Raw genomic sequence first — 14,472 nt, forward strand, 5'->3', positions numbered from 1 at the left:
GCTACAGGTTAAGGGATGTCTTATGGTGATTTTTTCACCAGTTCTCGGGTGAAAGAAGTGGTCGCCCACCTCTAGATTAGAACAAGTAGTACACCCTAGGCATTTATAGTTGCCATTCTTGCGGGACAAGAAGTGTTGTTTAGGAGGAGGTGCAAGAGAACTCACATCATTGTGGACCAATAAATCTTTGAGATTTTTACCACGTCTGTATGAAGGTAGGATTCTACTTTCTTTCAGTGAGGGTAAATGCTTATCATTGGAGATGATGGGCCATATTTCTCTGGCAGTTTTCATGAGGGTATGACTTATAGTCGTGAATTTCTGTGTCCATACTATGCGACTATCACTGCTGTCAGATTTAGATATACTGAGGACTTGGACTCGGTCCATTTCTAAAACCTTGCGCTTAGTGTTGAGCAACAACCTGCGTGGATAACCTCTGTGTAGGAAATTCATGATCATGCGGTCAATTTCTTTCCCTGCCTCAGTACTGTCACTGCATATTCTTAAGGCTCTTAGAAATTGTGAATATGGGAGTCCCCATTTCAGTGACGGGGGGTGATGACTGTTGCTGTGCAGAATGGTGTTTCTGTCAGTGGGTTTTTTGTAAATGGAAGTGGATAATTTCAGGTCTTCTGTCACAGTGATTCATACGTCCAGGTAATGTATGGTGTGAAAACTGCAATCATATGTAAATTTGATGGATTGGTCAGCATTATTGGCAAATGTCATCATGTCATGGAAACTTTCTTCACTGCTACCCCACAAGATGAAAATATCGTCTATATATCTTAAATAGAGCTTGATTGACCCCTTGTTGAATATGTCAGTGAGAAAGATGTCACGTTCCACATCATACATAAAGATATTGGCAAGACTAGGGGCCACACAGGATCCCATAGCAACCCCGGAGTGTTGCATGTAATACTTGTTGTCAAATAAGAAATAATTTCTAGATAAAGCTAGATCAAGCAATTGCATGAAAAATTCAGTATCGGGGCCAGTGTACAATTCACTGGCAAATACAGATCTTCTCACAGCCTCCATGCCTCGGCTGTGTGGAATGCTGGTGTACAAAGATACAACATCAATAGTACAGAGTAAACATTTATCAGGCAAAGGGGAATGTTTCATTATTTCAATAAGGAAGCAGTTTGTGTCCTTTAAATACGTCGATTGACTCTGTACAATCGGTTGCAGAAACAAGTCTAGAAATTGCGCCACAGTATAATAAAGGGAATCCCTGGCGGATACAATTGGCCTGCCAGGGGGATTTCGGGGATCTTTATGTAACTTGGGTATGGTGTATAGTATGGGGGTTTTGGGGAAATCTGTGGTTAATGCATCACAGATTTTGTCCGGGATGATACCCAATCTTACCCCTTCCGCGAGTACCGAGTCCAGTTCTTTTTTGAAGCGGTCTGTGGGATCACTCGCCAATTCTCTATAGACAGTGTCGTCACCCAGTTGTCTGTAGATCTCCGATTTGTAGGCGGACAGGTTCTGGACCACCAAGGCTCCTCCTTTGTCGGCCATGCGAATAACGATATCCTTGTATGATCCAAGGGATTTAACAGCAGCTTTTTCTTCTGTCGTGAGATTGTGACTAAGGTCTCGTGTGTCGTGTGATAGATCGTTGATCTTGGTGTCCATGTAGTTGGTGAAGGTCTTAATGGCAATATTGTTGGAGACAGGGTCAAAGGTGGACCTTTTCTTGATGGACATTGGGGTTGGTGCTGCGGCAGTGGAATCAGCGAAGAATTCGCGTAGTCTTATTCTCCTTCCAAATTTGTACAGATCCACTTTATCCTCGAAGGCATCAGGGCCATTAGTTGGTACGAATGATAGTCCCTTATTTAGGACAGCTTGTTCGGTCTGCGATAAAGTCCTGTCCGACAGATTGAAGACTATGTCCTCTTGTTGTAGCGTCTTCCTCGTGACCCGTGCCCACTGGCCCCCACGCCTTGTTCCAGAACGTCTGTCGGGCCTCTTCTTGCCCGGGTCAGAACCCCTAAAGGGGGCTTCTGGCCGCCTCTTCCTCTGCGTGTGGGAGCTGTAGCACATTCTGACTCGCTAGAAGTTCCTGGACCACTGGAGTTGTCGGTGTTGAATTGCGGTTTTCTGCGATATCCTCGGCGTTGCTGTTGATTCTGTTCACGCCCGTATGCCCAGCTATATACTTTAAATTCTTGATAGTCTCTGTTGACAGTGTCACACTTGTCTTTCTTAAACTGAATGAGATCTTTGTGATATTGGTCAATCTGCGTGGACAGTTTTTGTAGCCAATCTTCGGATTTATCTGCTTTGATGGTATTAATGTGGGTGGATTAAAGCTGGTGATTTTAGTGCGAACAATATCAAGTTCTTTCTTAGACTCCTCTATAACCAATAAGATAAGGTCATAGGAGCATTTGTTTAATACCGCTGTCCAGCGGCGACAGAAGTCTGGACTATTTCTGCCAATGGTCGGTATATTTTTAATTCTAAATCCCCTCGGGATTTTCTTTTCTCGGTAGTAGTCAGATAGAGTTACTCCATGAAGGTAGTAGTCCACTTCTCTTTTCTTTAAACGGATGAGTTGTGTGCACAGCTGTTCTGTGGAATCCACTGCACTGACATCTTTCAATTTGTCTGTGAATAGAATTTGTTCGGCATCTGAGTCGGTGAGTACCAATGCATCCCCGACGGGGAGTGTTAATTCTCTGAAGCCTGGTACCGCTTCCAAGTCGGTCATGCCTGTTGCTCACTTGAAAAAGTGGCCAGGCTGGTATACGGATGATGGAAGTACACCAAAGAGTTGTCGGTTGGGGTCCTTTGAGAAGAAGAGTTGGGGGTGCCGCGGCTCTGGGTGTGTATCACTCAGAAATAATATTTGTAGATGCGCCTGGCACTCTCCTTGCAATAACAACAAGGACTTCACACGGACTTCGTCAGAGGGCTGGCCTGGCACTGGTCAGTAGCCTCTTTATAGCCCTGTCTTTCTGAAAAATCAGATGCGACCAATTAGTTAATTAGAAGCGGGCTATTTTCTATGTCGATGAAATGTAATGGTAATCATTGTATTTCCGATGCAGCAATGTTTAGAAAAATGCTTTAAAGAAACATCTCTAATTTATCGACATAGAAAATAGCCCGCTTCTAATTAACTAATTGGTCGCATCTGATTTTTCAGAAAGACAGGGCTATAAAGAGGCTACTGACCAGTGCCAGGCCAGCCCTCTGACGAAGTCCGTGTGACGAAACGCGTAGGGGCGTGGCCTGGCACTGATCGAGGTGTAGAGTGTAACCACTCCAACAAGACCGGAGTGTCTGCTTTACATGCTGTCAAAGCTGCGGTTGTCTGTAACCGCCTATACGGGTACGTGATTCATTACCTGCACTGAGCGAGTGGTTTTTAAAGGAATAAAGAATTTTTACCTTTTGATACACGCACTATGGAGCGCTTCCTTTTCTTCTAGATTTCAGATTTTCCTCACTTGTCCAAGTGATCGTTTGGGAGCTGCCAGCCACGGAAGTGTGGTGTTAAGTGCATCCAACATTGTTCACCGTCCGGGACTTGTAACGTTCCTACTTACAGCTAAGGACTTGCGCACTTTTCTTCTCTTTTTTTTTTTTGTATTGCATTCAAGTGTTTGGACTCTTTGAAAAGTTGCTGCATATACCTTGTTAAAATGTCTAAATTTGCTGATATAAGAACAAAAAGGGTTCAGCATGCAAATGTGTTTGAAAATCCAGAAAACATTTGTATAGACATTCCTATTTGTACGGAGGAAGATATCTTTCTCCAGGCAGAAAAGCTGCTAATTAAAGAGACCAGAACCTGGTGGGAAGTAGAAAGCTTGGAGAATTACATTAAAAATGCAAGAATCCCCAGAGGTTTAAGACTTTTAAAAGAGCCTTCTTTTGGGCATGATGATAAGGATTTTATAGATAAATGGCACCATATTCTGGACACATGTTCAATTAATCTAATGCATTTAATTGTTTCAGAAAAAAAGAAAGATCTGAAAAATATTGAAAATAAATTACTGTTAGTGGAAACTAAATTAGATGCACATAGTAACCAAAAAGACATACAGGATTTTAAAAAATACATAGACGAAAAAATACCAAAGTTAGAAAGAGATATTGTTCAGACAAAAGTAAAAAAAATATCAAAGGGATAAAGACGATTATATGAAAAATCAAGTAAGAGATTGGCCGAAATATCGGAATGAAAATAGGGTTAAAAGAACACCTTATCAACCTATGAATAAAAATTATTCGCAAGTTCAGTCAAAAAGATCTGAAACTGCAAACAAAAATAGAAACCAATGGGAGCAAGTCCCATATAGAAAACCTTGGAGAAATCAGACACCAGTAAAACGAGATTGGAAATCGCCTGTTCTGTCTAATAGGTTCCAGCCTTTACAGAACACTAGAAATCTAGAGCAAGAGGTTTTTTTAGGGACACGCCCGAAAGAAAACAGGTTCAAACAAAACGACCCAATAAACCCTGCTTCCCCCCAAAGATGGGGAAAAAGAACCCGAGAAGAAGGGGCACGCGAGGTGGAAAGAATTCCCTTCTTCAAAAAAAGAACCTTAAATTAGCACAAAAGAATAAAGGAATTTTTAACTTATCAGCGCACACATTAACAGACTCACAAACGACACTGTTAAATAAGGGTTTATCGTTTGCACCAGCCATGAATGTTAATAAGTTTGCATTATATATGGATCTCAATTTATACATTAGAAAAATGACCCTCAAACGCCATTTTCTTAAAAATGAATTAAAAACAGGAGCAGTTATTAAAAATTGGGACCAAAGGAAAGAACAGAATTGTACGGGTTTAAAAAATCCCAGTACCTACTACCCAATAGAATCACGGGGACCCAACCTAGAACTTTTTGCCCAATTAGTAAGAAAGGATTTTGAAAAGTTGGGAGAGAACTCTAAAATTGCACACAATTTATCTAAAAAAGAATCTACAGCTTTAAAGGAACTTATGGAAAATGAGAGTTTGGTTATCAAACAGGCTGATAAAGGGGGGGGGGGGGCCTGGTTCTTATGAACAAGGTCGATTATGTCCAGGAAATGTACAGATTACTGGGTGATACGGTATTTTACCAAAAACTTCAGGCAGATCCAACGGAGAGATATCTGCTGGAACTTAAAGATCTTTTATATAAAGGTCAAAAGGAGAAATTCCTATCACAAGAGGAATTAGATTACATTATGAATGAACAACCAAGAATTGCGACCATTTACCATCTTCCTAAGTTGCATAAGAACCAGACCGCCCCCCCAGGCCGCCCGATTGTGTCGGGCATCGACTCCTTAACGGCTCGACTGTCGGAGTATGTAGACTGTTATCTTAAAAAATATGTACCCACCCTTGATTCATTTGTAAAAGACTCCACTGCGATTTTACAAATTGTTGAAAACCTAAAATGGGAGGAGAATTACAAATGGGGTACAATTGATGTAAATGCTTTGTACACATCGATACCGCACATAAAGGGTATAGAGTCTGTTAAGACAGTCCTTTTACAGGATACCATGCTGCAAATAGGTAAACCAGATTTCATCTGTGATTGTCTCAAATTTGTTTTAGAACATAATTATTTTATATTTCAGGGGGATTATTTTAATCAGTCAAAAGGGACGGCGATGGGTACGATTTGTGCACCAGGGTATGCAAATTTATTTTTGGGGGAATGGGAAAAAAAGTTTATTTACGCCAATAATCCTTATTTAGACTATATAGCGCTTTATAAGCGCTATATAGACGATATTCTAATTATTTGGAAAAGCTCAGAAGATTTATTTAAAGAATTTGTTTCCTCCATTCATAATGAAGAGTTTAATCTGAGCTTTACCTCCCAATTTAACATGACCCAAATAGAATTTTTAGACCTGACCCTAACTGCCAAATCGTGTCCATCAGCCACAGGTATAGAGACGTGTACCTTCTTCAAACCAGTGGACAGCAATAACTACTTAGATTTTAAAAGCTGCCACTTGGATCGTTGGAAATTGAATTTACCATACTCCCAGTTTTACAGACTTTGCCGCAACTGTAGTAGTTTGGCAAAATTTGAGGAACAGTCTGTTGTATATATGCAAAGGTTTAAAGAAAAAGGTTACCCAGACCATATTGTTAACACAGCTCTAATAAGAGCGAAAAACCTAGATCGTAAAGAGCTAATCCGATACAAACCAGCCAATAATTTAGAGACAACAAAGAAACCTTTCTGTCCTTTCGTTACCCAATATAACACCGATAATAGGAAAATTTGCCAGACTTTAAAGAAATACTGGCATATAATAACAATGGACCCAATTTTAAAAGATCAAACCACAGCCAATCCGGAGGTGGTATTCAGAAGATCCAATACACTTAAATCAAAACTCTCTCCCAGTTTATTACCTATAGAGATTGAACAGGGGATTGGAGGAAATTTTCTACATAAACCAATGGGATTCTTCACATGTGGTAAATGTAAGATGTGTACACATGGAATTAATGGAATCAAATCCTTCAAAGATAAGGAAGGTAAAGACAAGATAATTAAAAGTTTCATTAATTGCAACACCACATATGTTGTTTATTGTATACAATGCATTTGCGGTAAATCTTACATTGGGAAAACCAAACGATGTTTAAAGGTGCGCATTTTAGAACATTATAGAAATATAAAAAATTGCATAGAAAATCATAGTGTCCCCCGCCATTTTAAAACCTGCCAAAAAAGTGATCCCAGAAATATGAAATTCTTTGGTCTAGAACATGTTATGCTAGACACCCACAAAGGCAACAGAGATACTTTACTGTCTAAAAGGGAATCATTCTGGATTGTAAATATGGGTACATTGGTACCCCAGGGTTTGAATGAAGGAGTAGAGATCACGCCGTTCCTAACGAGATAAATACTTATACTATAGAATGAATTGCGGCTTTTTCCGGTTAATGGTTTATCCCTCGAAATGATACTGGTTCATTCCGAGTATTCTCTATTTCTAACATATGTGTGTTATATACCTTTTTTAATATGTACCTGTTTTCTACTTTGTACCCCCTTTTTATTATGCATTCTTGGTTATTATGTGCGCATTTTCGCCCATTTTTATATATATCTTGCATATACCGTCTAGCGAAATTGTCCCACTCATATTCTATTACCAAATCGGTAGGAAGTTTTCACGAGATATTCTGACATGAGGCTTGTACAATGTTATTGAATCTAAAGCATATAATATATCGAACTAAGTCCAGAGAAAGGTGCCCGTTTTGAGTGTTTTATACTGTCAAGGCAAAAAAATTTTGTTCCTTTGTATATGTATATTTTATTTTTATTATCATCATTTTCCTTGTGAGAGCATAATGGAAAATTGTTTCATTTGAGATGTTTTTATATTGTAATAATTTTATATTGTAATAATTTGATGAAATGTAATGGTAATCATTGTATTTCCGATGCAGCAATGTTTAGAAAAATGCTTTAAAGAAACATCTCTAATTTATCGACATAGAAAATAGCCCGCTTCTAATTAACTAATTGGTCGCATCTGATTTTTCAGAAAGACAGGGCTATAAAGAGGCTACTGACCAGTGCCAGGCCAGCCCTCTGACGAAGTCCGTGTGACGAAACGCGTAGGGGCGTGGCCTGGCACTGATCGAGGTGTAGAGTGTAACCACTCCAACAAGACCGGAGTGTCTGCTTTACATGCTGTCAAAGCTGCGGTTGTCTGTAACCGCCTATACGGGTACGTGATTCATTACCTGCACTGAGCGAGTGGTTTTTAAAGGAATAAAGAATTTTTACCTTTTGATACACGCACTATGGAGCGCTTCCTTTTCTTCTAGATTTCATATATATATATATATATATATATATATAATATATATATATATATATATATATATGCAATAAGATCGCACTCCATACAAAATATGCAACCGCTGGGGTGATGTCCAGAACTTTCCTTACAAGAAACAAAGTCCATGTATATAAAGACCAAAAAGACACACTCTCCAGACTGTTTGATGCAAAATAAAAAGCTGTGTATTTGTATTCACATAGACATCATAGTATAAAGAAGGGTACTTCTTTATACTATGATGTCTATGTGAATACAAATACACAGCTTTTTATTTTGCATCAAACAGTCTGGAGAGTGTGTCTTTTTGGTCTTATATATATATATATATATATATATATATATATATATATATATATATATATATATAGCTTAGCAGGGGGAACCGGCACTCCGCTCTTACTTAGTATATGTACTCCGGTGCCAGCACAATATTGGGCATGTAGAATAGCAGGAGATGCGGCACTCGAATATAAATGAAATAAACACGCTGTACAAGCGAAAGTTTTGCAACGTTTCAATCGTTTAAGATTTTCGTCAGGATCCTGACGAAAATCTTAAATGATTGAAACATTGCAAAACTTTCGCTTGTACAGCATGTTTATTTCATTTATATTCGAGTGCCGCATCTCCTGCCATTCTATATATATATTTCACTATTGTTCGCCCCCCACCCCCTCCTCACTGCTTCCCCCAAAAATGTATGAAGCAGCAGGGAGAGAAAAAAAATGATAAGCAGAAGAGGGGACAGACAGCGCCTGAGTGAGGAACCCTTTTAAACAAGTGGAGGGAGAGAAGTCTCAGTGAAGAAGTCTCATGAGCAGTGAAGGAAGCAAGCTCAGCAGCCAGTCTCCACGACCTCCCACCAGTCAATCTCACCCACTGCTGGTGATCCCGTGGCCGCTCCCGCTCCCCGTGCTGCCATGTCTGCCACTGCATAGTGTGACATAATTCTTTATGTTGCAGAGAGACCACTCACCGATAATCCCGCCTCCGGCAGCCGCTCCTGATGCCGCTCTGCCTCCTACTCTCGGTGCTGTACTGCCTGCCGCTGAGTAGTGGGTAGTAGCTGCTGCTGTGGACAGCGCTACCCACAGAGCCCCACGGCGGCCAGCATATAATAGAACAGCTGCACTTCAGAGCCCGTCCCCGGCCTTTTTGTGACACGCGCATGCGCAGTCACAGGGTTCTCGGAAAAGCTTGAAAAACCGAGAGAATCACGTGTATTTCCGTGAGACCGGGAGAGACAAGCAAAAAGCGGGAGACTCCCGCAAAATCCGGGAGGGTAGGCAAGTATGGTCTTAACTGGAATTGAAGATTGTGATTTTAAAGAAGAACTGAAGACTGTGGGGAACAACACAGGAGACAGACTTGGAGAATAAACTGGAGTTGGATTTGAAGAATAAACTGGAACTGGACTTGGAGAATAAACTGGAGTTTGTTGATAACTGGCAGTAGGTGCAAATGACAGCATCTGGAGTTCACTGATAATTTGGCAGCAGGTGCAAATGACTGCCACTGGAGTTTGCTGATAACTGGCAGCAGGTGTAGATGACCGGGACAGCAGGAATGGATGCTGACTGGACACAGCAGGCTTGGAGACTGCGTGGAAGCAGCTGGAGGTAATGCAATAGCACTGTAGAGAGTCATGTTAGCACTAGTAAACAGGACCATCCAACTGAACGGTCCAACTGAACGGGGCGGCGAGAAGGACCGGTGGCGACGGCGGGGGAGGCAGCGGTAGACGGCCGCCGGGAGATGGCGATAGAATCGCCATCTCCTGCAAAGATGTGGCCGGCTATATCTGTATTAATATTAATGTGTGTACTGTGCCTCCTTGCAACATTGGTAAAATATTCCTAATTATAATATTAATGGCCTTTTTATTTTATTATTAATATTTGCATCATTATAATATTAATATTGATTGTTTTTCAATATTTTATGTAGTGTTGTGTTTATTACTTATCTTTCTTTTTGCTTTCCTTGATTTGACATAGAGAAATAGGTATGTGTCAAACCTCAGGTTTGAGGTAAGGATAGTTCATAAAACACTGGGCACTGAGGACACAGCTAGGAGGGGAAGTTGACGTGACTCTGAGGCGCGGAGTCTAACCCCACCAACGGCTTTCACCAGGGACCCCCGCAAGGAGGTTTGAACTTTGCAGCATTTGGTAGACAGGTGGTAGCCCTCTGACACACCTAACTGGCCAATTACTGAGTGATGGGTAGTGATGGCTGAGTGCTGGTGAACTTGAGACTGTAATTGTCTCTTGGCTTGGAAGCCACGGACTGAGTAGTCTCTGGAACTGTTGATGGTGTCGGCCTGGGAGCCGTGGACTGCATCAGCCTGGGAGCTAGAGAGAGATGTCGGCAGCCTGTGAGCCGGAGATGCTTGTCGACGGCCTGGGAGCAAGAGAAGGATGTCGACGGGATGGGAGCCGAAATGAGGTATAATCAAATGAAAAGGTCAGAGTGACAAGGTCATAGGGAATTCATTGTCGGAATCTGACATGTGAGTGCAAGTGTCATGGCAGCGCACATGCAGAGTGGAAGTGGCTTGGGATCAGTGTGGGATGCCGACTAGGCCCCAGGAACAGGGACTTGTGCTGCAGGATGCATCAGCGCATGGGAAAGGGAGCAGATGTGGTCGCAGACGCGAATGCGATCCGCGATTTTTTAAAGGTATAGCTGGGATGTGTACCTTTCCCCTTTGTGCATAATGAATATAGTGGATCACACAGTATAATCCAGGTACATAAAGCTGGTGACACTTTGCTTTTCAGTGCACCTGTGAGGCCACCTGTCAGAAATTGACTTTAAGATATGGCCCTGGCCAGAGTAGTGGCCCAGTCCTGTTTCCCACACAAATATCTTTTGCCGGTTCACAGAGCAGAGTACAGTATCTGATGCCGCAAATTCTCAACCAAAGATGTGACAATTGTTAAAAGGACAGGAGTAGGTGCTATGTTAGGGTATAACAATATCTGAGAGTTTCTGGGCTCCGTTGGGGGTAGATTGGCCACTTTTAAATCCCAATGCGCCCCTGCACCCCTGTGATGGTACTTGTGTATTATCACGGCGCCCTGTACCCTTACAGCGTACAGGGCTATTCTCTGCATTGCATCTGATCGCACAGTGTGTATGATGCGATGCGATTCGATGCCCATATTAAGTGCACAGGAGTGCTTATGCAATGAAATATCACATGGGATAGGACGGCACCATAGACAGGTGCCTTGCGATCCCATGCGATATTTCATTGTATAAGTACTCTTGTGCACTAAATATGCACATCAGATCATATCTCATAGCATGAGTGCTTATACAATGAAATATCGCATTGCATCAAATCTCATTGTATAAGCACCCATGCTATGAGATATGATCTGATGTGCATATTTAGTGCACAAGAGTACTTATACAATGAAATATCGCATGGGATCGCATGGCACCATATAGTGCCCAAAGCGTGGCGAGGGGACACAGAATACATACAAAGTAATTCACAGCCCCTCGCGGGGCACGCTGCGCTCGATATGCTTCGGGCTCAGTGGCTCGCTGCGCTCGCCACACTTTATAGAATCAATTCCACGCTGACATGGATAGTGAGGGTGTGAAAAAGGTCGGAGGACACATTCCGCCGCCGCTCGCCATGCTTTGGGGTGGCGTGGTTGGAGGACGCGTTCCGCCACTGCTTGCTACTCTTTGGGGTGGTGTGGATAGTGGTGGTGTTTTATGAACACATTCACACCTGCAATATCATACATCTGACACAGTAATGACGACATGTGTTAACGAATAACTGTAATTTACTTAATAAATTAGAATGAAAAAGCATAATGAATTCATCACATTAATTACAATAAATAATGATAATAATAATAACAAAGTATCACAACATTAATGAAGAAAAATAATGAAAGAAAATATGTTAAAAAAAAAAAGTAAATCAGCTTTAGGAAGGAGCTCTGAGGATGCTCTAAGGATGCGTTCAAAAGGGTTTTCACCACCCAAAGTTTTTCGCCACACAAACTCTTGTAAATATGACTGGAGATGGTGGCGTGCTGTGCCTCTTTGGCGCTTATTGCGCCATTTGCATGCGCTCCAAAGACGCTCCACATTCTGACTATGAACCCCTGTCTCCGGGTCAAGAAAATTAAATCTTTGGTTTACTTGGGCATGCTGATAACCAGCCACTTGTAACTGTTCAGTGCTGTACGCCCGACAGCAGTCTGAATAAATAGTAGTGAAGGGATCAATATTTTCATTTATAGCCGCCATCAAAGTGGTGGCATCACGTCTGGGCACCATGGTGAGGAAACACTGTCCAGTTTGACGACAAATTCCCCCCAAAATCCACTGCTGTGGTAACGTATGGCCCACATTGCCCTTAAGCTTGACAAACAAGCTCTCATCGATCTCCACAATGTGCCTTGGACCGCCAATATGCTGCTGTGGCTGCGCCATGAGGTCCATGGTGCAAGCCTCCCATATCCATCTGTTATACAGGACCACTGTCTTCTTTTATATCTCCAGCTGTCGCTCACAGTAGTCACTCACAGTAGTCGATGGATGTGAGCTCCTGGGCCGAGGAATATATGAAGCTCACCAAGGTGAAAAAGCATAAGCGGCACCCTGGAAACCAATGGGCCGTTCTGAGGCTCACCTTGAGATGGCATGCTTTCACATGGCACCACCACAAACACTCCTTCACTGACAGACACATAGCGTGCCCATTAGTGGAAGGAGATCAAGCTGCTGGAAGAAGGAGATAGCGTCCTCCTCTGTCTGAGGCAAGTTGAACATGTTCAAAGATACAGCCATTTGCGATATTTCCTGTCAGAAAATCACCTCAGGGGCGGGAATGACAGGGAGCGGAAACAGGAGCGGTACTGAAATTGCATTGCATATAACTATAACATGACATGCGATGCAATTTCAGTACGGTACCATACGTAAGGGCACTGGGTGCCGTGATAATACACAATTACCCCTGTGATTAATAAACTTTTAAAACTTTTTTGTTACATGGATTTTATCTTTCTCTTTCATGATATTAATCTTATTCATAATCTTCTTAATGTACTTCGCTAGATAGTATGTTTGTACTTTATAAACAAAAAAATCACTCTTATAGTAGTTCTGAAACAAATCCTTTTATGCAATGAGCAGAAGGGTTAATGCAAATTGGCAATGACAACTTTCTGTCATCTCTTGTTTATTCGAGAATTGCTCAGTGTTTAGAGAGCACATGTATGTCAAACTCCTCTTGATTTGGGCTTGCAGAGATAAATCCGGTTTGTGGTAAAAAACTGAAGAGATTAAATGAATGCCTTGTTTACATATTGCAAAAATCGGTTCAAGCTGCAGCTGTTTGTTTAAAGACCTTTTTTAGCCACTGCGTTTATGTAAGAATTTGTTCTCCTTATTTAAATAAATAATTCTAGAAACTTAGTGTTATATTAAGTAGATTCACAATGTCTCTGTACTGCAAACAAGGGTTGTAAAACCAGTCAAATAGGGAGCACTGTACCATACTTACCTACGTTTGAAAACTAGAATCATGGAGTACCCAAGCACTGGCGAGGGGGACCTGTCATACTATGCTAGTGTTCATTCTGGCACTCGCCATCTTTGAAAACAGATGCAGTTCCTCTTCCCTGCCTGGGGTGTCGCTGTCTGCTGTAGTGCTTCTATCACAATATGGTCTGTATATCAGCACTGATAAGCAAACCAGACCTGTGCTAGAAACACCACAGCAGACAGTGACACCACAGACAGGGAACAGGAACTACATGGGTTTTCAAGGATGACGCGTGCTAGAATGAACAATACTATGCTCACCCCTTTCCCCATTGTAGGGAGCAAGAGGGAACTGCCACTGTAGCAGCCTCTCTCTCTCTACGGGGCAGATTTATTAAGCTTGGAGAAGAGATAAACTGGAGATAAAGTGGAGAAAAGGTAAAAGGAGATAAAGCACAGCCAATCAGCTGTGTTTGAAAAAGACAGTTGGGCGTTGATTGGCTGGTGCTTTATCTCCTTTTAACTTTTCTCCGCTTTATCTCCAGTTTATCTCTTCTCCAAGCTTTATAAATCTGCCCCTACATCCCTGCACGAGCTGCTTAGTGCTGTGTGCTGATCAGGGGAGAGAGGGAGCTGCAGCAGCAGGCTGTCCTCTCCTTATCCCTGTGTACCCTGCCACCTGCACGATCGTGTGGACGCACAAACTAATTAATTTTTTATAGTGTTTTAAAATAGGAGGTATGGTCACGAATCCTTCCATTGGCCACACCTCCTCCCACTGACCATGCCCCATACTTTTACCGCGGCCTGGCTGAACTGTCCAAAAAACTTGGAGTGAAGGTATTCATTCTAATTAATTCTATTAAACCAATAAAAGTGCAGATATTAATTCTACTTTCCAATATTATAACAAGGTGGAATGACAATGCTGGTGATTTTCCTTGCATTGCAAAGTACTGTTGCAAGCTGTGTACATTTGGTACACCTTTGTAGAGGGCCAGGTACTATGACTGAATATAAGGTTAAAGACCCTCCCATGCTGATTCTTTATGGGGGGATTAGTTAAATTTTTGTATTTAGTT

At 41.8% G+C, this 14,472-nt stretch overlaps 1 protein-coding gene across 1 annotated transcript in view; it reads left to right on the plus strand.

The window, feature by feature from the left end:
• The first annotated feature begins 5,875 nt into the window (after positions 1 to 5,875).
• The window catches only part of LOC146021228 (uncharacterized), a 35,503-nt gene continuing 26,906 nt past the window's right edge, over positions 5,876 to 14,472 (plus strand). Inside the window, exon 1 of the mRNA XM_083155024.1 lies at positions 5,876 to 6,539. Within this exon, the coding sequence (XP_083011150.1) occupies positions 5,876 to 6,539 (664 nt within the window). The remainder of the gene's footprint in view (positions 6,540 to 14,472) is intronic.

This window comes from Crinia signifera, chromosome 7 (genome assembly GCF_055691185.1).
Source record: "Crinia signifera chromosome 7, ASM5569118v1, whole genome shotgun sequence".
In the NCBI taxonomy this organism is placed as follows: domain Eukaryota; kingdom Metazoa; phylum Chordata; class Amphibia; order Anura; family Myobatrachidae; genus Crinia; species Crinia signifera.